The following is a 23,163-nucleotide window of genomic DNA, read 5'->3' on the forward strand; positions in this document are numbered from 1 at the left end:
TAGAAGAAAAACTGTTGTTTCAAAAAACGAAGAGATTCTTTGTTTTCTTATCTGTAAAATGTGAAAAATCGTACCTAACCCACAGGCTGATTGTGAGGAGTAATTGAAATAAAATTCGAGGAATTGTATAACGTGAAGTACCATGAACAGTAAAACAGGAGGCAGAATGAAAAGTAAGCCTCTCTGTCGGGTGTTGATGAACTTTGGAGCAACGAGATAAACACAGCGGGTTTGGTAGTCTAAATGGCACAAACCCTTAGCAGAGCAACTAGGAAATAGCGTGTAAAATTATATGTGCCTACCACTCTTCTAGGAAAATTCTCGCCCACGTATCTACAAATACAAGAATATTCATAGCAAACTTTGTAAGTTGCAAAAGAGCAGGAAACATAAGTGCCATTGACAGAAATAATAAGTAAACAGTGGCGTATTTATATAATAGTATATAGTAGGTACGAAGAATGAACCAGTGCTATATTTACTAGCATGAAAAACCCAAAAAACGGGGTTGGTGGGCGCTTTGGCTCACGCCTGTAATCCCAGCACTTAGGGAGGATGAAGCGGGAGGATCGCTTGAGCCCAGGAGTTGGAGAACTGCCTGGGCAATATAGCGAGACCCCGTTATTCACAAAAAGAAAAAAAAAAAGACACAAACCAAAACAAAACAAGTTTAACTCCCCTCATCGCAAGCCGGGTGCGGTGGCGTGTTCCTGTGGTCCCAACTTCTCGGGAAGCTGAGACAGGAGAATCTCTTAAGCCCAGGAGTTGGAGGCCAGTGGGGACACCCATCTCTTAGAAAAGGAAATAAAAAATATTAATGTAAAATAACATCTATATAATTAAAAACGTGCAAAAGAATATAAAATTTTAGGAGTGTACATATGTCATGAAATTATAAAGTCACGCATTGGAGTAACTAAAATTTCAAGATAGTGGTAAACTGGGGGGAGATGTAATGGAGAAGAACAGAAAGGCTTCACATGCCTTGGTAATGTTTTGTTATTTAGGTTAATGTTAATTTCACAAGCATGCCTTACATTATTGTTTGTACCTTCTGGTATGTCTGAAATATTTTATAATAAATGAATTTCTAAAGTAAATCTCCTATCCACATCCTTCCTCAGCCATCCAGTTTCCTCTATTAGCTAACTATAGTTTATCTTTTATTATTTGTTCTTGCATTGATATTTATTGCTTCTAATATTTTTCTGTTTTCTGATTCTTGCCTTTTTTTTTTTTTTTTTTTTTTTAAGAAACAGGGTCTTGCTTTGTTGCCCAGCCTGGTCTCAAACTCTTGGCTTCAAGCAATCCTCCTGCCTCAGCCTCCCAAAGTGCTGTGATTATAGGCGTGAGCCACCGTTCCCCACCCCTTCTTCTGTGTTTAGGCTTGTATGCTGTTCTCTTTCTAATTTCTACCACTGATGTTTATTTTTATTCATATTTCTTATTTATTACTATATGTATTTTTGTATATAAATTTTCCCCTAAGCTCTCCCTTAACCAGTGAAGTATATAGTGCTTTTATTGTTGTCATTTTTACAGTCTGATTTTCTTAGCATTGATATCCTTTTTTTTTTTACATTTTTATTTTTATTTCAACAGTGTTGAGGGAACAGGTGATGTTTGGTTGCATGGAAAAGTTCTTTAGTGGTGATCTCTAAGGTTTTGGTGCACCCATCACCTGAGCAGTGTATACTGTATCCAGTGTGTATGTAGTCTTTTATCCCTCACTCCCTTGCCCGCCCTTCCCCGCCGCCAGGCCCCAAAGTCCACTATATCATTCTTATGAGTTTGCATCCTCATAGCTTAGCTCCTGCTCAATAGTGAGAATATACCATGTTTTGTTTTCCATTCCTGAGTTGCTTCACTTAGAATGATGGTCTCCAGCTCCATCCAGATTGCTGTGAATGCCATTATTTTGTTCCTTTTTGTTGTTGAGTTAGTAGTATTCCCATATATATATATACACCACATTTTCTTTATCCACTCGTTGGTCGATGGGGCATTCAGGCTGGTTCTGTATTTTGGCAACTGTGAGCTGTGTTGCTATAAACGTGTGTGCAAGTGTCTTTTTCATATAATGACTTCTTTTCCTTTGAGTAGATACCCAGTAGTGGGATTATTGGATCAAATGGTAGTACTACTATTAGTTCTTTAAGGAATCTACGTACTGTTTTCCATAGTGGTTGTACTGGTTTACATTCCCACCAGCAGTGTAAAAATGTTCCCCTTTCACCACATCCATGCCAACATCTGTTTTTTTTTTATTTTTTAATTATGGCCATTCTTGCAGGAGTAAGGTGGTATCTAATTGTGGTTTTGATTGGCATTTCCCTGATAATTAATGATGTTGAGCATTTTTTCATTTCTTTATTGGCAATTTATTTTTTTTTTCTTTTTTTTTTTTTTTTTTTTTTTGAGACGGAGTCTCGCTGTGTTGTGCAGGCTGGAATGCAGTGACTCGATCTTGGCTGACTGCACCCTCTGCCTCCCTGGTTGAAGCAATTTTCCTGCCTCAGCCTCCTGAGTAGCTGGGACTACAGGCATGAACCACCACCCCCAGCTAATTTTTGTATTTTTAGTAGAGATGGGGTTTCACCCTGTTAGCCAGGCTAGTCTTGAACTCCTGACCTCAGACAATACTTGCCTCGGCCTCCCAAAGTGCTGGGATTATAGGTGTTAGCCACTGTGTCCGGCGGATTTGTATATTTTCTTTTAAGAATTGTCTATTCATGTCCTTTGCCCACTTTTTGATGGGATTATTTTTTCTTGCTGATTTGTTTGAGTTCTTTGTAGATTCTGGATATTAGCCATTTGTTGGATACGTAGTTTGTGAAGATTTTTCTCCCACTCAATGGATTGTCTGTTTACTCTGCTGATTATTTCTTTTGCTGTGCAGAAGCTTTTTAATTTAATTAGGTCCCATCTATTTACCTTTTTTTTTTGTTGCATTTGCTTTTGGATTATTGGTCATGAACTCTTTGCCTAAGCCAGTGTCTACAAGAGTTTTTCCTATGTTATCGTCTAGAATTTTTATAGTTTCAGGTCTCAGATTTAAGTCTTTGATCCATTGTGAGTTGATTTTTGTATCAGTTGACAGATGGGGATCCAGTTTCCTTCTTCTACATGTGGCTTGCCAATCATCCCAGCACCATTTGTTGAATAGGGTGTCCTTTCCCCACTTTATGTTTTTGTATGCTTTGTCAAAGATCAGTTGGCTGTAAATATTTGGCTTTGTTTCTGGGTTTTCTATTATGTTGCACTGATTCACCTGCCTACTTTTATACCAGTACCATGCTGTTTTGGTAACTATAGCCTTGTAGTATAGTGTATAGTTTGAATTCAGAGAGTGTGATGCCTCCAGATTTGTTCTTTTGCTTAGTCTTGCTTTGGCTATCTGGGGTCTTTTTTTGTTCCATATGAATTTTAGGATTTTTTTTTTCAAGTTCTGTGAAGAATGATGATGGTGTTTGAATGCAAATTGCATTGAATTTATAGATTGCTTTTGGCAGTATTGTCATTTTCACAATATTGATTCTGAAGCAGCATCATTGTCTGGGGTAATACCCAAGGCTTGTGGTCTCACACCAAGGGAATCGAGGACGTGGATACACACATGAAGTGAGGTTTAATAGCACAAGAAAGAGAAAGGAGAACAGCTCCCTCTCTTGAAGGGGGGGAGGGAGAGAGAGAGAGAGACAGACAGACAGACATGGGGGCAGCTCCCTAATGGGAATTCTAGCCCACGGGGGAGTGCACCAGATTTTATAGACAGGCTTGAGGAGGCAGTGTCTGATTTACATAGGGCCCACAGATTGGTTGGACCAGGTGTGATGTTTACATAGTGTGCAAGGAAGCTGGCTGCCCTACCCTAATCTTATTATGCAAATAGGCTTTCCACTTGGTCAGTACCATGTTGTCTGCTCCCTACTGCACACACAGTTGGAAAAGAAAAGGGAAGATGGAGCCACCATTTTGAACATGCTTAGTCCCAGGTGGCCTTTTCCTATTGGCACAACTGCTGGCATTCACCCATGCAAGCTTCCAGCTTGCTTGTACATGTGTGCAGCTCCATTTTACAGGCTGCTCTTTGTTAGAAACAAGATGATTTGGGGGCTGCTTTTCATTAAAAGGAAAACCTTACTGAGGACTTCCTCACCCTCACTATCTGCCTAAATAATTTCTTTTTAACTCCTACATTAAAATTCCAGCCCAGGCGCAGTGGCATACGCCTGTAATCCCAGCACTTTGGAAGGCTGAGGCGGGCAGATCACTTGAGGTCAGGAGTTCAAGACCAGCCTGGCCAACATGGCAAAACCCCATCTCTACTAAAAATACAAAAATTAGCCAGGCGTGGTGGCATGTGCCTGTAGTCCCAGCTACTTGAGAGGCTGAGGCGGGAGAATTGCTTGAACCCAGGAAGCAGAGGTTGCAGTGAGCTGAGATTGTGCCATTGCACTCCAGCCTATGTGACGGAGTAAGACTCCTCAAAAAATTAATTAATTAATTAATTAAAATAAAATTCTTCCCATCCATGAGTGTGGGATGTGTTTCCATTTGTTTGTGTCATCTATTATTTCTTTCAACAGTGTTTTGTAGTTTTTGTTGTAGAGATCTTTCACCTCCTTGGTTAGGTATATTTCTAAGTATTTTTTTTTTTTTTTGCAGATGCTGTAAAAGAGGTTGAGTTCTTGATTTGATTCTCAGCTTGGTCATTGTTGATGTAAAGCAGTGCTACTGATTTGTGTACATTGATTGTGTATCCTGTCAGATTTAGGAGCTTTTTGGATGAGTTTTTAGGGTTTTCTAGGTATACAATCATATCATCAGCAAACAGCAACAGTTTGACTTTCTCTTTACTGATTAAAATGCCCTTTATTTCTTTCTCATCTGATTGCTCTGGCTAGGACTTCCAGTACTATGTTGAATAGAAGTGGTGAAAGTGGGCATCCTTATCTTGTTCCACTTTGCTGTGGGAATGCTTTCAACTTTTCCCCATTCAGTGTAATGTTGGCTGTGGGTTTGTCATAGATGGCTTTTATTACCTTGAGGTATGTCCCTTCTATAATGATTTTGCTGAGGGTTCTAATCATAAATGGAGGCTGGATTTTGTCAGGTGCTTTTTCTGCACCTGACAATGGACTTAAACTATACCCTATTATTAAACTATACCCATTGTTATCTGTTGAGATAATAATGATTTTTGTTTTTAATACTGTTTGTATGATGTATCACATTTATTGACTTGCATATGGTAAACTATCCCTGCATCCCTGATATGAAACCCAATTTGATTGTGGTGGATTATCTTTTTGATATGTTGTTGGATTTGGTTAGCTAGTATTTTGTTGAGGATTTTTGCATCTGTGTTCACCAGGGATATTGGTCTGTAGTTTTCTTTTTTTGTTATATCCTTTCCAGGTTTTGGTATAAGGGTGATACTGGCTTCATAGAATGATTCAGGGAGGATTCCCTCTTTCTCTATTTTTTGGAATGGTTTCAGTAGGATTGGTACCAGCTCTTCTTTGAATGTCTGATAGAATTCAGCTGTGAATCCACATGGTCCTGGACTTTTTTTTCGTTGGCAATTTTTAAATTACTGTTTTAATCTCACTACTTGTTACTGGTCTGTTCAGAATTTCTGTTTCTTTTTTATTTAATCCAGGAGGGCTGTATATTTGCAGGAATGTATCCACCTCTTCTAGATTTTCTAGTTTGTGTGTGTAAAGATGTTCATAGTAGCCTTGAATGATCTTTTGTATTTCTGTGGTATTAGTTGTAATACTTCCTGTTTCATTTCTAATTGAACTTATGTGGATCTTCTCTCTTCTTTTCTTGGTTAATCTCACTAACGGTCTCTTTTGAAAGAGCCAGCTTTTTGTTTCATTTATCTTTTATATTTATTTGTTTCAATCTTATTTAATTTGGCTCTGATCTTTGTTATTTCTTTTCTTCTGCTGGGTTTGAGTTTGGTTTGTTCTTGTTTCTGTAGTTATTTGAGGTGTGACCTTAGATTGTCTATTTGTACTCTTTCACACTTTTTGATGTAGGCATTCAATGCTATGAATTTTCCTCTTAGCACCACTTTTGCTGTGTCCCAGAGTTTTTGATAAGTTGCATCACTATTATCATTCAAATAATTTTTTAATTTCCATCTTGATTTCACTGTTGACCCAAAGACCATTCAGGAGCAGGTTATTTAATTTCCATGTATTTGTATAGTTTTGAGGGTTCCTTTTGGAGTTAATTTCCAATTTTATTTCACTGTGGTCTGTGAGGGTACTGATATAATTTCAATTTTCTTAAATTTATTGAAACTTGTTTTGTGGTCTATCATATGGTCTCTCTTGGACAATGTTCTATGTACCGATGAAAACAACATATATTCTGAAGTTGTTGGATAGAATGTTCTGTAAATATCTGTTAAATCTTATTTGTTCTAGGGTATAGTTTAAGTCCATTGTTTCTTTGTTGACTTTCTGTCTTCATGACCTGTCTAATGTTATCAGTGGAGTATTGAAGTCCCCCACTATTACTGTGTTGCTGTCTGTCTCATTTCTTAGGTCTAGTCATAATTGTTTTATGAATTTGGGAGCTCCAATGTTAGGTGCATATATATTTAGGATTATGATATTTTCCTGTTGGACTAATCATTTTATCATTACATAATGTCCCTCTTTGTCTTTTTTTTAACTGCTGTTGCTTTAAAATCTTTTTTGTCTGATATGAGAATAGCTACTCCTGCTTGTTTTTGGTTTCCATTTGCATGGAATATCTTTTTCCACCCCTTTACCTTAAGTTTATGTGAGTCCTTATGTGTTGGATGAGTCTCTTGAAGATAGCAGATACTTGGTTGGTGAATTTTTATCCATTCTACCATTCTGTATCTTTTAAGTGGGGCATTTAGGCTATTTACATTCAACATTAGTACTGAGAGGTGAAGTACTGTTCTATTCATCATGCTAGATGAATAGAATAGGGCCAATGGGGTTATGTTCCAGAGGGGATTATGGCTGTCTCTGTCGCCAGGGAAGTGGGAGAAAACCAGTGTGATAGGCCTCACCCAGCTCCCACGCAGTTGACGGGGCCAGTCTTATTTCTACTGTGTCCCTGCTAACAGCACCAACTTTATCTCCAGGCAGCCTTCAGGCAAGAGTCAGACCTAGCCCCAGGCTGTAAGTTTCCCCACTGAGAAAGCAAGTATGGCTTTCAAGCCATGCCTCACCCCACCTGCCCACACTCTCCACCATAACTCCTACTCTCCTATCTGCAGCAGTTTTCGTTTGCCCCTGGATTCTGCTCAAGAGAGTTCACACCCAGTCAAAATTATTACAGAGTTCATTTAGAAGCTTCTTTCACCCTGTGACCCCTCCCGAATTCCATCAGCTGCTTTCCCCGAGGGCACCTATGAGATATAGTCAGGGATGGCTTCCCTGGGCTTGAACTGGAGAATGGCAGTGCCTACTTGGCTCTTCCCACTGCTGCTTCTACTTTTATATTTCGCGCTAAATCTGTTTCAGCTCTAGGTAAGGTTAAATCCCTCTTCCATAACCTGGATTTTTGGGTTCCCCAGTGGGGATGTGTGTTCAGAGGCAGGTTTTCTACCTCTCATACTTTGGGAACTCACAGTTTTTCACCAGTCTTGAAGAATTGGCAGCAGCCTGCCACTTCTTTCAAAGGATCTGTGATTTCTTTTGGTTTTCCTGGTTCACTTCTGCAGTGGTTCCTGGAGCAAATGTCCATGGTGTGAGTCTTCATACGCTGTTCTGTCCATCCAAGTGGGAGCTGCACATCAGCCCTGTCTCCTGTCTCCCATCTTCCTTGGTCTTCCTGATATCCTTTTTGACCCAAGAGTAGTGTGAGTTAGCTATTTAAAATTAATAGACTAAGTTTAGAGCAGTTTTGTTACCAGAAAGTGATCCCGATCTAGACCCCAAGAGAGGGTTCTTGGATCTCTTGCAAGAAATAATTCAGGATAAGTCCATAGATAGAAGTGAAAGCAAGTTTATTAAGAAAGTAGAGGAATAAAAGAATGACTACTCCATAGACAGATCAGCCCCAAGGGCTGCTGGTTGCCCATTTTTATGTTTATTTCTTGATTATACACTAAACAAGAGGTGGATTATTCTTGCCTCCCCTTTTTACACCATATAGGGCAACTTCCTGACGTTGCCATGACATTTGTAAACTGTCATGGTGCTGGTGGGAGTATAGCAGTGAGGACAACCAGAAGTCACTCTTGTCACCATCTTGGTATTGGTGAGTTTTAGCCGGCTTCTTTACTGCAACCCGTTTTATCAGCAAGGTCTTTATGATCTGTATCTTGTGCTGACCTCCTGTCTTATTCTGTGACTTAGAATCCCTAACCATCTGGGAATGCAGCCCATTGGGTCTCAGCCTCATTTCACCCAGCCTATATACAAGATGGAATCTCTTTAGTTTAAACACTTCTGACAGTTTTACTGTATAAAAAATTGAGCAGATAGTGCAGAGAGTTCCCATATACTCTCTCTTTCCCCATTTAAAGATTCCTCTATTATTGTCTTGCAATAGCTTGGTACTTTTACTACAATTGATGAACCAGTAGTGATACATTATTATTAAATAAAGTCCATAGTTTACATTAGGATTTACTTTTAGTGTTGTACAGTTTAGACAAATATATAATGCCATGTATCTGCCCTTACAGTCTAATACAGAATAGTTTCACTGTCCTAAAAATTCCTTGTGCTGCACCTTTTTATCTCTCCCTCTGTCCTCACAACCACTGATCTTTTTACTGTTTATATAGTTTGCCTTTTTCAGAATGTAATATAATTAGAATCATGCAGTATGGATCCATTTCAGATCAGCTTTTTTCCCTAAGTAATACACATTTGAGGTTCCTCTGTGTATTTTCATGCCTTGATAGCTCATTTGTTTTTATTGCTGAGTAAAACTGTCTAGATATAATATAGTTTATCCATCCAAGCAAGACCTTGTCTCTAAGAAAAAGAAACTGCTCTAAAAAGTAAAACCTATTAACTTTTAAAAAGGTAAGAACCATCAGGAATGGTGACTCATGTCTGTAATACCAGCACTTTGGGGGACCGAGGCAAGAGGATTGCTTGAGCCCAGGAGTGCAAGACCAGCCTTGACAACATAGCAAGACCTTTTCTCTACAAATAATATAAATAATTAGCCTGATGTAGTGGTGTGCACCTTTGGTCCTGGCTACCCAGGAGGCTGAGGCTGGAGAATCACTTGAATCCAGAAGGCGGAGGTTGCGGTGAGCCAAGATCATGCCACTGCACTCCAGCCTGGGTGACAGAATGAGACCCCATCTCCAGAAAAAAATAAAAATAAAAATAAGACCCAACTATATGCTATCTACAAGAAATGCACCTTAAATATAAAGACACAAATTATGGTATGAGGCTACCACTTCTCCTGTTGTCCTTCTCAGTTTCTCCCCAACCTCCCCTTTTCCCTAGTTTATAAGACAGGAGAAAAAGGGAGAAAGCAAAAAGTTGGAAAGAAACAGAAGTAAGATAAATAGCTAGATGACCTTGGCACCACCTGGCCCTGGTGGCTAAAATAATAATAATAACCCCTGACCAAAACTACTGGTGTTATCTGTAAATTCCAGACATTGTATGAGAAAGCACTGTAAAACTTTTTGTTCTGTTAGCTGATGTATGTAGCCCCCAGTCACGTTTCTCATGCTTACTTGATCTATTATGACTTTTTCACGTAGACCCCTTAGAGCTGTAAGCTCTTAAAAGGGCTAGGAGTTTCTTTTTCAGAGAGCTTGGCTCTTAAGACACGAGTCTGCCGATGCTCCCGGCCAAATAAAAAACCTCTTCCTTCTTTAATCTGGTGTCTGAGGAGTTTTGTCTGCGACTCGTCCTGCTACATTTCTTGGTTCCCTGACCGGGAAGCGAGGTAATTGACGGACAGTCGAGGCAGCCCCTTAGGCGGCTTAGGCCTGCCCTGTGGAGCATCCCTGCGGGGGACTCCGGCCAGCTTGAGCGATGCGGATCCTGAGAGCGCTCCCAGGAACACCTCGTCAGAGCAGTGCGTGGTAGGCCCCCGTGGAGGATCAACGCAGTGGCTGAACACCGGGAAGGAACAGGCACTTGGAGTCCGGACATTTGAAACTTGGTAAGACTGGTCTTCGGAACTTGCCCACTCCATTTGAGTGGAAGCGTGGCCTGATCACCCACGGCGTGCCTGTACTGGCACTTTGGTTTTTGTTTTTGACTTGACTTGAATTGCTTGATACTTTGGTTTTGGTTTGACCTGGCTTGGATTTCTGGATACTCTGATTTTGGTTTTGATTCTGGTTTGGTGAAAACTGAAAAAGTGTGTGTGTGCCCTTTTTACCCATTCTTTGTTTTGTGGTGTGCGTGTGGTGTGAGCTTGGTGTTTTGTCTTGAGGAAACATGGGTCAAACACAAAATAAGCCTACTCCTCTAGGAACTATGTTGAAAAATTTTAAGAAGAGATTTAATGGGGACTATGGGGTTACTGTGACACCAGGGAAACTTAGAGCTTTGTGTGAAATAGATTGGCCAACATTAGGAGTGGGATGGCCATCAGAAGGAAGCCTGGACAGGTCCCTTGTTTCTAAGGTATGGCACAAGGTAACTGGTAAGTCAGGACACTCAGACCAGTTTCCATACATAGACACTTGGTAACAGCTGGTGCTAGACCCCCCACAGTAGCTAAGAGGGCAGGCAGCAGCAGTGCTAGTAGCAAAGGGACAGAGAGTCAAGGAAGGATCCCGCTCCACCCGCCAAGGGAAATCAACTCCTGAAGTTCTGTTCGACCCAACATCAGAAGATCCATTGCAGGAGATGGCACCAGTGATCCCAGTGGTGCCCTCCCCTTACCAGGGAGAGAGGCTCCCCACTTTTGAGTCCACAGTGCTTGCACCTCCACAAGACAAACATATCCCTAGGCTACCCAGAGTAGACAAGAGAGGAGGTGAAGCCTCGGGAGAAACCCCTCCCTTGGCAGCTCGTTTAAGACCCAAAACGGGGATACAAATGCCCCTGAGAGAGCAGCGCTATACTGGAATAGATGAGGATGGGCATATGGTGGAGAGGCATGTTTTTGTGTACCAGCCCTTCACGTCTGCAGACCTTCTCAACTGGAAAAACAATACCCCGTCCTATACTGAAAAGCCACAAGCTCTGATTGATTTACTCCAAACTATTATCCAGACCCATAACCCCACTTGGGCTGATTGCCACCAGTTGCTCATGTTCCTCTTTAACACAGATGAAAGGCGGAGAGTGCTCCAAGCAGCAACTAAGTGGCTAGAGGAACATGCACCGGCTGATTACCAAAACCCCCAAGAGTATGTAAGGACCCAATTACCAGGAACCGACCCCCAGTGGGACCCAAATGAAAGAAAGGATATGCAAAGGCTAAACCGATACAGGGAGGCTCTCTTAGAAGGATTAAAGAGGGGAGCCCAGAAGGCCACAAACGTTAACAAGGTCTCTGAGGTCATTCAGGGAAAAGAAGAAAGTCCAGCACAATTCTACGAGAAACTATGTGAGGCCTATCGTATGTATACTCCCTTTGATCCCGATAGCCCTGAAAATCAACGCATGATTAACATGGCTTTAGTTAGGCAAAGCACAGAAGACATTAGAAGAAAACTGCAGAAACAGGCTGGGTTTGCAGGGATGAACACATCATAGTTATTAGAAATAGCTAACCAGGTGTTTGTAAACAAGGATGCAGTAAGCCGCAAGGAAAACCGCAGAGAGAATGAACGTCAGGCCTGGCGAAATGCTGACCTGTTAGCTGCAGCAATTAGAGGGGTCCCCACAAAGAGGCAAGGGAAGGGGGGCCCCGGGAAAGAAAATCAGCCTGGCTGTCAGAGCTTGCAGTGTAATCAGTGTGCTTATTGTAAAGAAATAGGACATTGGAAGAACAAATGCCCTCATCTAAAAGGAAAACAAGGTGACTCGGAGCAGGAGGCTCCAGACAAGGAGGAAGGGGCCCTGCTCAACCTGGCAGAAGGGTTATTGGACTGAGGGGGACTGGGCTCAAGGACCCCCAAAGAGCCTATGGTCAGGATGACAGTTGGGGGTAAAGACATTGATTTTCTTGTAGATACCGGTGCTGAACATTCGGTAGTAACCGCCCTAGTCGCCCCCTTATCCAAAAAGACTGTTGACATCATTGGAGCCACGGGAGTTTCAGCAAAACAAGCTTTCTGCTTGCCCCAGACTTGTACTATAGGAGGACATAAAGTGATTCATCAGTTTTTGTACATGCCTGATTGTCCCTTGCCCTTGTTGGGAAGGGACTTGCTTAGCAAACTGGGAGCCACTATCTCTTTTACAGAGCACGGCTCTTTGCTGCTAAAGTTACCCAGAACGGGAGTCATTATGACCCTTACGGTCCCCCGAGAGGAGGAATGGAGACTCTTCTTAACTGAGCCAGGCCAAGAGATAAGACCAGCTCTGGCTAAGCAGTGGCCAAGAGTGTGGGCGGAAGACAACCCTCCAGGGTTGGCAGTCAACCAAGCCCCCGTACTTATAGAAGTTAAGCCTGGGGCCCAGCCAGTTAGGCAAAAACAGTACCCGGTCCCCAGAGAAGCTCTTGAAGGTATCCAGGTCCATCTCAAGCGCCTAGGAACCTTTGGAATTATAGTTCCTTGTCAGTCTCCATGGAACACTCCCCTCCTGCCTGTTCCCAAGCCTGGAACCAAGGACTACAGGCTGGTACAGGATTTGCGCTTGGTTAATCAGGCTACAGTGACTTTACACCCAACAGTACCTAACCCGTACACATTGCTGGGGTTGCTGCCAGCTAAGGACAGCTGGCTCACCTGCTTGGACCTGAAAGATGCTTTCTTTAGCATCAGATTAGCCCCTGAGAGCCAGAAGCTGTTTGCCTTTCAGTGGGAAGATCCGGAGTCAGGTGTCACTACTCAGTACACTTGGACCCAGCTTCCCCAAGGGTTCAAGAACTCCCCCACCATCTTCGGGGAGGCGTTGGCTTGAGACCTCCAGAAGTTTCCCACCAGAGACCTAGGCTGCGTGTTGCTCCAGTACGTTGATGACCTTTTGCTGGGACACCCCACGGCATACAAGCTTATGGAGCAGCCCTCTTTGAAGATCTCCAGGTGGACTTCACAGAGATGCCAAAGTGTGGAGGTAACAAGTATTTACTAGTTCTTGTGTGTACCTACTCTGGGTGGGTGGAGGCTTATCCAATACGAACTGAGAAAGCTCGTGAAGTAACCCGTGTACTTCTTCGAGATCTTATTCCTAGATTTGGACTGCCCTTATGGATCGGCTCAGATAACAGGCCGGCGTTTGTGGCTGACTTGGTACAGAAGACGGCAAAGGTATTGGGGATCACATGGAAACTGCATGCTGCCTACCGGCCTCAGAGTTCCGGAAAGGTGGAGCGGATGAATCGGACTATCAAAAATAGTTTAGGGAAAGTATGTCAGGAAACAGGATTAAAATGGATACAGGCTCTCCCTATGGTATTATTTAAAATTAGATGTACCCCTTCTACAAGAACAGGATATTCCTCTTATGAAATATTATATCATAGGCCCCCTCCTACATTGCAGGGACTTCCAGGCACTCCCCGAGAGTTAGGTGAAATTGAGTTACAGCAACAGCTACAGGCTTTAGGAAAAATTACACAAACAATCTCAGCTTGGGTAAATGAGAGATGCCCTGTTAGCTTATTCTCCCCAGTTCACCCTTTCTCCCCAGGTGATCGAGTGTGGATCAAGGACTGGAATGTAGCCTCTTTGTGTCCACGGTGGAAAGGACCCCAGACTGTCGTCCTGACCACTCCCACCGCTGCGAAGGTAGAGGGAATCCCAGCCTGGATCCACCACAGCCGTGTAAAACCTGCAGCGCCTGAAACCTGGGAGGCAAGACCAAGCCCAGACAACCCTTGCAGAGTGACCCTGAAGAAGACGACAAGCCCTGCTCCAGTCACACCCGGAAGCTGACGGGTCCACGCACGGCCGAAGCATGAGGAAGCTTATCGTGGGATTCATTTTTCTTAAATTTTGGACTTATACGGTAAGGGCTTCAACTGACCTTACTCAAACTGGGGACTGTTCCTAGTATATTCATCAGGTCACCGAGGTAGGACAGCAAATTAAAACAATGTTTCTGTTCTATAGTTATTATGAATGTATGGGAACATTAAAAGAAACTTGTTTGTATAATGCCACTCAGTACAAGGTATGTAGCCCGGGAAATGACCGACCTGATGTATGTTATAACCCATCTGAGCCCCCTGCAACCACCGTTTTTGAAATAAGAATAAGAACTGGCCTTTTCCTAGGTGATACAAGTAAAATAATAGCTAGAACAGAAGAAAAAGGAATCCCCAAACAAATAACTTTAAGATTTGATGCTTGTGCAGCCATTAAGAGTAAAAAGCTAGGAAGAGGATGTGGTTCTCTTAACTGGGAAAGGAGCTACAGAGTAGAAAATAAATATGTTTGTCATGAGTCAGGGGTTTGTGAAAATTGTGCCTATTGGCCATGTGTTATTTGGGCTACTTGAAAAAAAGAACAAAAAGGACCCGGTTTATCTTCAGAAGGGGGAAGCCAACCCCTCCTGTGCTGCCAGTCACTGTAACCCACTAGAACTAATAATTACCAATCCCCTAGATCCCCGTTGGAAAAAGGGAAAACGTGTAACCCTGGGGATCGATGGGACAGGCTTAAACCCCCAAGTTGCCATTTTAATTAGAGGGGAGGTCCACAAGCACTCTCCCAAACCAGTATTTCAAACCTTTTATGAGGAGCTGAATCTGCCAGCACCAGAACTTCCAAAAAAGACAAAAAATTTGTTTCTCCAATTATCAGAAAATGTAGCTCATTCCCTTAATGTTACTTCTTGTTATGTATGTGGGGGAACCGCTATCGGAGACCGATGGCCTTGGGAAGCCCGAGAGTTGGTGCCTACTTATCCAGCTCCTGATATGATTCCAGTTCAGAAAGCCCAAGCTAGCAACTTCTGGGTCCTAAAAACCTCAATTATTGGACAGTACTGTATAGCTAGAGAAGGGAAAGACTTTATCATCCCTGTAGGAAAGCTTAATTATGTAGGACAGAAGTTGTATAATAGTACAACAAAGACAATTACTTGGTGGGCCTAAACCACACTGAAAAGAATCCATTTAGTAAATTTTCTAAATTAAAAACTGCTTGGGCTCATCCAGAATCTCATCAGGACTGGATGGCTCCCGCTGGACTATACTGGATATGTGGGCACAGAGCCTACATTCGGTTACCTAATAAATGGGCAGGCAGTTGTGTTATTGGCACTATTAAGCCGTCCTTTTTCTTATTACCCATAAAAACAGGTGAGCTCCTACGTTTCCCTGTCTATGCCTCCCGAGAAAAGAGAGACATAGTTATAGGAAACTGGAAAGATAATGAGCGGCCCCCTGAAAGGATCATACAGTATTATGGGCCTGCCACATGGGCACAAGACGGCTCATGGGGATACCGAACCCCCATTTACATGCTCAATCGGATCATACGATTGCAGGCCATCTTAGAAATAATTACTAATTAAACTGGCAGAGGTTTGACTGTTTTAGCTCGGCAGGAAACCCAAATGAGGAATGCTATCTATCAGAATAGACTGGCCTTGGACTACTTGCTAGCAGCTGAAGGAGGAGTTTGTGGAAAATTTAACTTAACCAATTGCTGCCTACAAATAGATGATCAAAGACAGGTAGAAAACATAGTCAGGGACATGACAAAGGTGGCACATGTGCCTGTACAGGTTTGGCACGAGTTTAATCCTGAGTCTTTATTTGGAAAATGGTTTCCAGCTATAGGAGGCTTTAAAACCCTCATTGTAGGCGTATTGCTAGTGATAGGAACTTGCTTGCTGCTCCCCTGCGTATTACCCTTGCTTTTTCAAATGATAAAAGGTTTTGTTGTTACTTTGGTTCATCAGAAAACTTCAGCACATGTGTATTATATGAATCACTATCGCTCTATCTCACAAAGAGACTCAGAAAATGTGGATGAGAGTGAGAACTCCCACTAAAAAGTGAAAATTCTCAAAGGGGGGAAATACGGTATGGGGCTACCACTTCTCCTGTTGTCCTTCTCAGTTTCTCCCCAACCTCCCCTTTTCCCTAGTTTATAAGACAGGAGAAAAAGGGAGAAAGCAAAAAGTTGGAAAGAAACAGAAGTAAGATAAATAGCTAGATGACCTTGGCACCACCTGGCCCTGGTGGCTAAAATAATAATAATATTAACCCCTGACCAAAACTACTGGTGTTATCTGTAAATTCCAGACATTGTATGAGAAAGCACTGTAAAACTTTTTGTTCTGTTAGCTGATGTATGTAGCCCCCAGTCACGTTTCTCATGCTTACTTGATCTATTATGACTTTTTCACGTAGAACCCTTAGAGTTGTAAGCTCTTAAAAGGGCCAGGAGTTTCTTTTTTGGAGAGCTCGGCTCTTAAGACACGAGTCTGCGGATGCTCCCGGCCGAATAAAAAACCTCTTCCTTCTTTAATCTGGTGTCTGAGGAGTTTTGTCTGCGACTCGTCCTGCTACAAAATGAGTTAATGAGCTAAAAATAAAAGATTGGAAAAATGTATACCATGCCAATGCTAATCAAAAGAAAGCTGAGTGACTACATTAATATCAAAATAGATTTTAAAGCAAAGAATATTACCAAGGATGATTAACGTTATGTCATAATGATACAGGGGTCAATTCATCAGGAATTTGTGACAAGCCTAAATCTTTATATATCTAATAGCAGAACTTCAAAAAACTTGAAGCAAAAACTGATAAAACTGAAGGGAGAACTAGACCAAAAAAAGAGTTTAGAATAATGTGCATAGCATGCTATTTTTTATGCAAAAATACTAATGTATGCTTGAATTTATAGGCTACCTATGAAAGGATTATGTAAGAAACTGATAATACTTGTTGCCTCCAGGAAGGGGAGTTTGATGGCTAGGGTACAGAGAGAGAAGGGAATCTATTCCCATGTATACATATTACCTATTAAAAATAACCATCCTGGCCAACATGGTGAAATCTCGTCTCTACTAAAAGTACAAAAATTAGCTGGGTGTGGTGGCGGGTGCCTGTAATGCCAGCTACTCAGGAGGCTGAGGCAGGAGAATCGCTTGAACCTGGGAGGCAAAGATTGCAGTGAGCCGAGATCACGCCATTGCACTCCAGCCTGGGCAACAGAGCAAGACTCTGTCTCAAAAAAAAAAATAGAATGTTTGCCAAGCACAGTGGCTTATGCCTGTAATCCCAGCTCTTTGGGAGGCCAAGGCAGGAGTATCACTTGTATCCAGGAGCTTGAAACCAGCCTGGGCAACATAGCAAGACCCCATCTCTACAAAAAATAAAAAATTAGTTGCCCACAGTGGCATGTGCTTGAAGCCCTAGTTACTCAGTAGGCTAAGATGGGAGGATCACATGAACCTAAATCGAGGCTGCAGTGAGTCATGATCATGCCACTGCACTCAGTCTGCATAACAGAGTGAGATCCTATCTCAAATAATAATAATAATAATAATAGGCCAGGTGTGGTGGCTCACACCTGTAATCTCAATGCTTTGGGATGCCAAGGCAGAAGGATTGCTTGAGCTGGACAACATGGTGAAACCCTCATCTCTACAAAACCACCCTGGGCAACATGGTGAAACCCTCATCTCTACAAAAAATAAAAAAATTAGCCAGGCTTGGTGGTGCATACTTGTGGTTCCAGCTACTCAGGAGGCTGAGGTGGGAGGATTGCTTGCACCCAGGAGGTCAAGGCTGCAGTGTGCCAAGATCATACCACTGCACTCCAGCCTGGGTTTCAGAGCAAGACCCTGTCTCCAAAAGAATAAATAAAAATAGAATTTTTTTTTTTTTTGAGACAAATTCTCGCTCTGTTGCCCAGGCTGGAGTGCAGTGGCACAATCTCAGCTCACTGCAAGCTCCGCCTCCTGGGTTCACACCATTCTCTTGCCTCAGCCTCCTGAATAGCTGGGATTACAGGCGCCCGCCACCACGCCCATCTCATTTTTTGTATTTTTAGTGGAGACGAGGTTTCACTGTGTTAGCCAGGATGGTCTCAATCTCCTGACCTCGTGATCCACCCGCCTTGGCCTCCCAAAGTGCTGGGATTACAGGCATGAGCCACCACACCCGGCAGAAACAGAATTTTTACAGATAAATAAGAGCCGAGGAGTAGAGAAAAGTTGTATAAATAACTCTTTGAAAAAACTTTTGTTGGCTTCCTTTCCAATTTGGGCCTGGCAGAATGGCTCCTGCAAAGAAGGGTGGCAAAAAGAAAAAACGCAGTTCTGCCATCAACGAGGTGGTGACCTGAGAATACACCATCAGCATTCACAAACACATCCATGGAGTGGACTTCAAGAAGTGTGCCCCTCGGCCGAGCGTGGTGACTCATGCCTGTAATCCCAACACTTTGGGAGGCCGAGGCGGGCGGATCACAAGGTTAGGAGTTCGAGACCAGCCTGGCCAACATGGTGAAAACCCATCTCTACTAAAAATACAAAAATTAGCCAGGCGTGGTGCTGGGCACCTGTCATCCCAGCTACTCGGGAGGCTGAAGCAGGAGAATCGCTTGAACCTGGGAGGCGGAGGTTGCAGTGAGCTGAGATCGTGCCACTGCACTCCAGCCTAGGTGACAGACCAAGACTCCATCTCAGAAAAAAAGAAGCATGCCCCTCAAGCACTCAAAGAGATCTAGAAATTTGCCGTGAAGGAAATGGGAACTCCAGATGTGCACGTTGATACCAGGCTCAACAAAGCTGTCTGGGCCGAAGGAGTAAGTAATGTCCCATACTGTATCCATGTGCAGTTGTCCAGGAACATAATGAAGATGAAGATTCACCAAATGAGCTCTATACTTTGGTTACCTATGTACATGTTACCACTTTCAGAAGTCTACAGTCAGTATGGATGAGAACTAACTGCTGATCATCAACACATCAAATAAAGTTATAAAATTGCAAAAAATACCACAAACTTTTGTTGCATAGAACAAAGAAATGTGGTGGTTGTTGGAGGAGCCTGTCAGGTCAAGAAATAGTGTTTTTAAGATGAGGGATAACAGAGTGTGTAGAATTATGGGAATAAAGTAATGAGGAGAGTAACCATGATGGTGAAGAGACAGAGGGGACATCTGAGACAGCAAAGTATTTAATAGGTAGAGGTGGTACCTGGTGACCAAATAGTGACCTTTGCTAAAAGGAACACCTACTCTCTGGTAACCAGGGGAAGAAAGAGTCCATGGGTACAAATGCAGATGAGGATATACTATGTGGAAAATGAGGGAGTTCCTTTCTGATGGCTTCTGTTGTCTCAACGAGGTCATTAGCTTGTCAAAAAATAGATGAGGTAGGCTGGGCACGGTGGCTCACGCCTGTAATCCCAGCACTTTGGGAGGCCAAGGCAGACGGATCACGAGGTCAGGAGATCGAGACCATTGTGGCTAACACATGGTGAAACCCCGTCTCTACTAAAAATACAAAAAAATTAGCCGGGCGTGGTGGCCTTCCACCACGTGATGATGCAGAAAGAAAGCCCTCACCAGATGTTAGTGCCTTGATCTTGGACTTCTGGGCTCTGAAACTGTGAGCCAATAGATTTCTGTTTGTTATAAATGAATCATTCTTAGATATTCTCTTATAGCAGCACAAACAAACTAAGACAACAACCTACAGAATGAAAGTATTTACAAATTATATATCTGATAAGGATCTACTCTGCGGAATATAGAAAGAACTCTTACAACTCAACAACAAAAAGACAAACCCCCCAATTTTAAAATGGGCAAAGGACTTGAACAGACATTTTCCAAAGAGGGTGTACAAATGACCAACAAGCACATGAAAAGATGTTCAGTATCTTTAGTCATTAGGGAAAGGCAAATCAAAACCACAATGAGGCTGGGCGCGGTGGCTCATGCCTGTAATTCCAGCACTTAGGGAGGCCGAGGCAGGTAGATCACTTGAGGTCAGGAGTTCGAGACCACCTGGCCAACATGGTGAAACCCTGTCTCTACTAAAAATACAAAAATTAGCGGGGTTTGATTGTACATGCCTGTATTCCCAGCTACTCAGGAGGCTGAGGCAGGAGAATCGCTCGAACCTGAGAAGTGGAGGTTGCAGTGAGCCGAGATCACACCTCTGTACTCCAGCCTTGGCAACAGAGTGAGCCTCTGTCTCAAAAAAAGAAAAACAAAACAAAACAAACCACAGTGAGATACCACTTCATATCCATTAGGATGGCTACAATTTTTTTTTAATAACAAGTGTTAGCAAGGACATGGAGAAATTGAAACTTTTGTACATTGCTGATGGGAATGTAAAATGGTGCAGGCACTGTGGAAAGCAGTGTGATGGTTCCTCAAAAAGTTAAGCATAGAATTACCATATAACCCCAAGTCCAACTGCTAGGTATATACTAAAAGACTCGAAAATGGGTATTTATTTATTTATTTATTAAATGAGGCAGGGGGTGGGGGCTGTGGCCGTGTCTAGCTGTTCAGGTGCGCGGTGCTCATCCTCCCTGCGCACCTACAGCCGCAGACCGCCGTGGGCTGGGCGGGCGGGGGATGCCGGGCTGACGCATCAGCGCCTGCGGCCCGGGGGCCCAGGAGGGGACGGCAGAGCCGGGGTCGTCGCCGCCGCCGCCGCCCCGGGATCCCATGCCGTCCTCTCAGCCCCCGCCCCCAACTCCGACCTTGACCCCTACCCCGACCCTGGGTCAGTCTCCGCCGCTGCCGGACGCAGCCGGGGCTTCGGCAGGCGCGGCCGAGGGCCAGGAGCTGCAGCGCTGGCGCCAGGGCGCTAGCGGGGTCGCGGGGCTCGCCGGTCCCGGAGGGGGCTCTGGCGCGGCGGCGGGGGCGGGGGGCCGCGCGCTGGAGCTGGCCGAAGCACGGCGGCGGCTGCTGGAGGTGGAGGGCCGCCGGCGCCTGGTGTCGGAGCTGGAGAGCCGCGTGCCACAGCTACACCGCGTTTTCTTGGCGGCCGAGCTGCGCCTGGCGCACCGCGCGGAGAGCCTGAGCCGCCTGAGCAGCGGCGTGGCGCAGGCCGAGCTCTACCTGGCGGCTCACGGGTCGCGCCTCAAGAAGGGCCCGCGCCGCGGCCGACCCCCCCGCGCTGCTGGCCTCGGCGCTGGGCCTGGGCGGCTGCGTGCCCTGGGGTGCCGAGCGACTGCGGCGCGGCCACGGCCCCGAGCCCGACTCGCTCTTCCGCCGCAGCCCACCCCGCGGCCCCGCCTCCCCGCAGCGCTGACCTCCACGCCCGGACCCCTGGCCATCCCGACAAGCTTCGCCGAGGTGCCGACCGACCGACTGATCGCGGACGCCGGCTGGATGGACTACGGATCCGCAGGAAGAGACAGTGGGAGGCCAGGGGCCCAGTAGAGGAAGCTGAGCTCCTTCCAACTCCTCAGAGACTCCACTCTATGGATTTGGACCTCTGGATTCGGCTTTCTCCCTGGGCACTGCCTTCAGGAACACGTTGAGAATTGACCTTACACAATCCCAGCGCCCTCCTCACAGGAGCCTTTCACTTCACAGTGGCAAGGGGCTGGTTCTGGGGAACTGGCTGACGCTCTGAATTTCTTCATATACCCCACATTTGACTTTGGCTTACACTGTACAATTGGAGATGTTGCTACAGGTCCTTGAGATGCAATCAGATTAAGCGTAGCAAGCATTGCCAATGGGAAACTCAAAATAATTTATTTTTTTCCCTTTCCCCCTACCCCATCCCTGGCCAAGAATTTCTTTTAAAGATATCGTCATCATTCTTAAACAACATTCTTAACCCCCAGCTGGGGTCCCCATTTTGGTAGATGTCATTGCTTCAAGTCTAACGGCGCCGGGAGGCCTGTTTGAGGGAAAACATTAGTTTGAAAAATCCCTGTTCCCTTCATCCACTGCCCTTGTTCTCCACGTGGGACTGTGCCTGTGGCCCCTCAGAAAGATAGTCTGCTGGCTCCTAGGGGTTGGGGTGGGGGACACACCTTTTTCTCAGGAAGAGGTGATGGCAATGTAAAACATCTAAGCAAAGTTTTAAATGAAAAAAAGGAAACACATTTAAACATCCTGATAATGGAGGGAAGAGGGGGCACATTTACACATGGCCCAGAACTTGTAGAATTCTGCAAAGTGAATGTATATTGAATTAGTCTCCTGCCTTATACATTCAGGAAGAATAAATTTCCATAATGTAAGGCAAAAAAAAAAAAAAAAGAGGCAGGATCTTGCTCTGTTGCCCAGGCTGGGGTTCAGTGTTATGATCATAGTTCACTGCAGCCTTGAACTTCTGGGCTCAGGCAGTCCTCCCGCCTAAGCCTCTTGAGTAGCTGGGACTACAGGCACATGCCACTATGTCTTGCTAATTTTTAAAATTGTTTAGAGTGGGGGTGTGTGTGGGGGGGGGCTCTCACCATGTTGCTCAAGCTTGTCTCTAACTTCTAACCTCAAGAAGTCCTTCTGACATGGACTTCCAAAGTGCTGGGATTACAGGTTTGAGCCACTGTGCTGGCCTGAAAATAGGTATTTAAACAAATACTTATATGTGCATGTTCATAGCAGCACTATTTACAATGGCCAAAAATGTACAAACAACTCAAATATCCATCAGCAAATAAATGCATAAACCAAATATGGTATATACATACCTACTTCCCCCCAATGGCTCTCCTATCCCTCAGTAGACTTGATGTTCTCTCATTTGTGACTTCAGAGTATATTCCACAGCTTAAGCTTTAGTACCTAACTTGTTTGTGGCCAGAAAAGGTCAGTGTCCCTCTTCTAACCTCTGAGCTGCTTCCCATGTAGTGATTGTATCTTGTTAATTAATACATCCCTAGTACACGGCACATACTAAACACTAAAAATGCTTATTGAACAAATTAATTTATTTTGTCCTATTTCAGATCCCATACAGAATTATATATTGCACATCATTTATATGTCAAATGCTTATATTGTACTTTTCTGTTTTTGTTCTTTCATTTTTGCCTCTCTTGCTCATCAGATTATAAAGTCTCCCAGGACAGTGCTCTGTAACCAGCCCATAGTAGCTACTGCTATTTTACCAGCTACTGTATCTTTCCTTCTTTGATTTCTAGCACCTGACAGTGAAAAGAGCAATT

General features: G+C 43.9%; 3 protein-coding genes across 4 annotated transcripts; all 3 read left to right on the forward strand.

Annotated features, from left to right (window-relative positions):
- The first annotated feature begins 11,792 nt into the window (after nt 1–11,792).
- LOC129047483 (endogenous retrovirus group K member 9 Pol protein) lies at nt 11,793–16,612 on the forward strand. 2 transcript variants are annotated; one of them, XM_063726729.1, is made up of 3 exons: nt 11,793–13,160; nt 13,266–13,354; nt 13,737–16,612. In XM_063726729.1, exon 1 carries the CDS (start codon nt 12,066–12,068, stop codon nt 13,005–13,007), a length of 942 nt encoding a protein of 313 aa, XP_063582799.1. In that variant the 5' UTR covers nt 11,793–12,065; the 3' UTR covers nt 13,008–13,160; nt 13,266–13,354; nt 13,737–16,612. The 2 variants fall into 2 exon arrangements, with proteins under 2 accessions (XP_063582799.1, XP_054374652.2); XM_054518677.2 differs by having other exon boundaries at nt 11,793–13,354.
- On the forward strand, nt 13,145–16,612 carry LOC134761957 (uncharacterized). The gene has a single exon (XM_063726730.1). It carries the CDS (start codon nt 13,145–13,147, stop codon nt 13,979–13,981), a length of 837 nt encoding a protein of 278 aa, XP_063582800.1. The 3' UTR covers nt 13,982–16,612.
- Nucleotides 16,613–20,608: 3,996 nt separating this feature from the next.
- LOC100437542 (TMF-regulated nuclear protein 1) lies at nt 20,609–22,238 on the forward strand. Its single transcript, XM_024250727.3, is given in 2 exon segments — nt 20,609–21,144; nt 21,146–22,238. Coding segments are annotated over 2 exon segments (681 nt in total). The 3' UTR covers nt 21,291–22,238.
- The last annotated feature ends 925 nt before the right edge of the window (nt 22,239–23,163 follow it).

Source organism: Pongo abelii, chromosome 7 (genome assembly GCF_028885655.2).
Source record: "Pongo abelii isolate AG06213 chromosome 7, NHGRI_mPonAbe1-v2.0_pri, whole genome shotgun sequence".
NCBI classification, from domain to species: Eukaryota; Metazoa; Chordata; class Mammalia; order Primates; family Hominidae; genus Pongo; species Pongo abelii.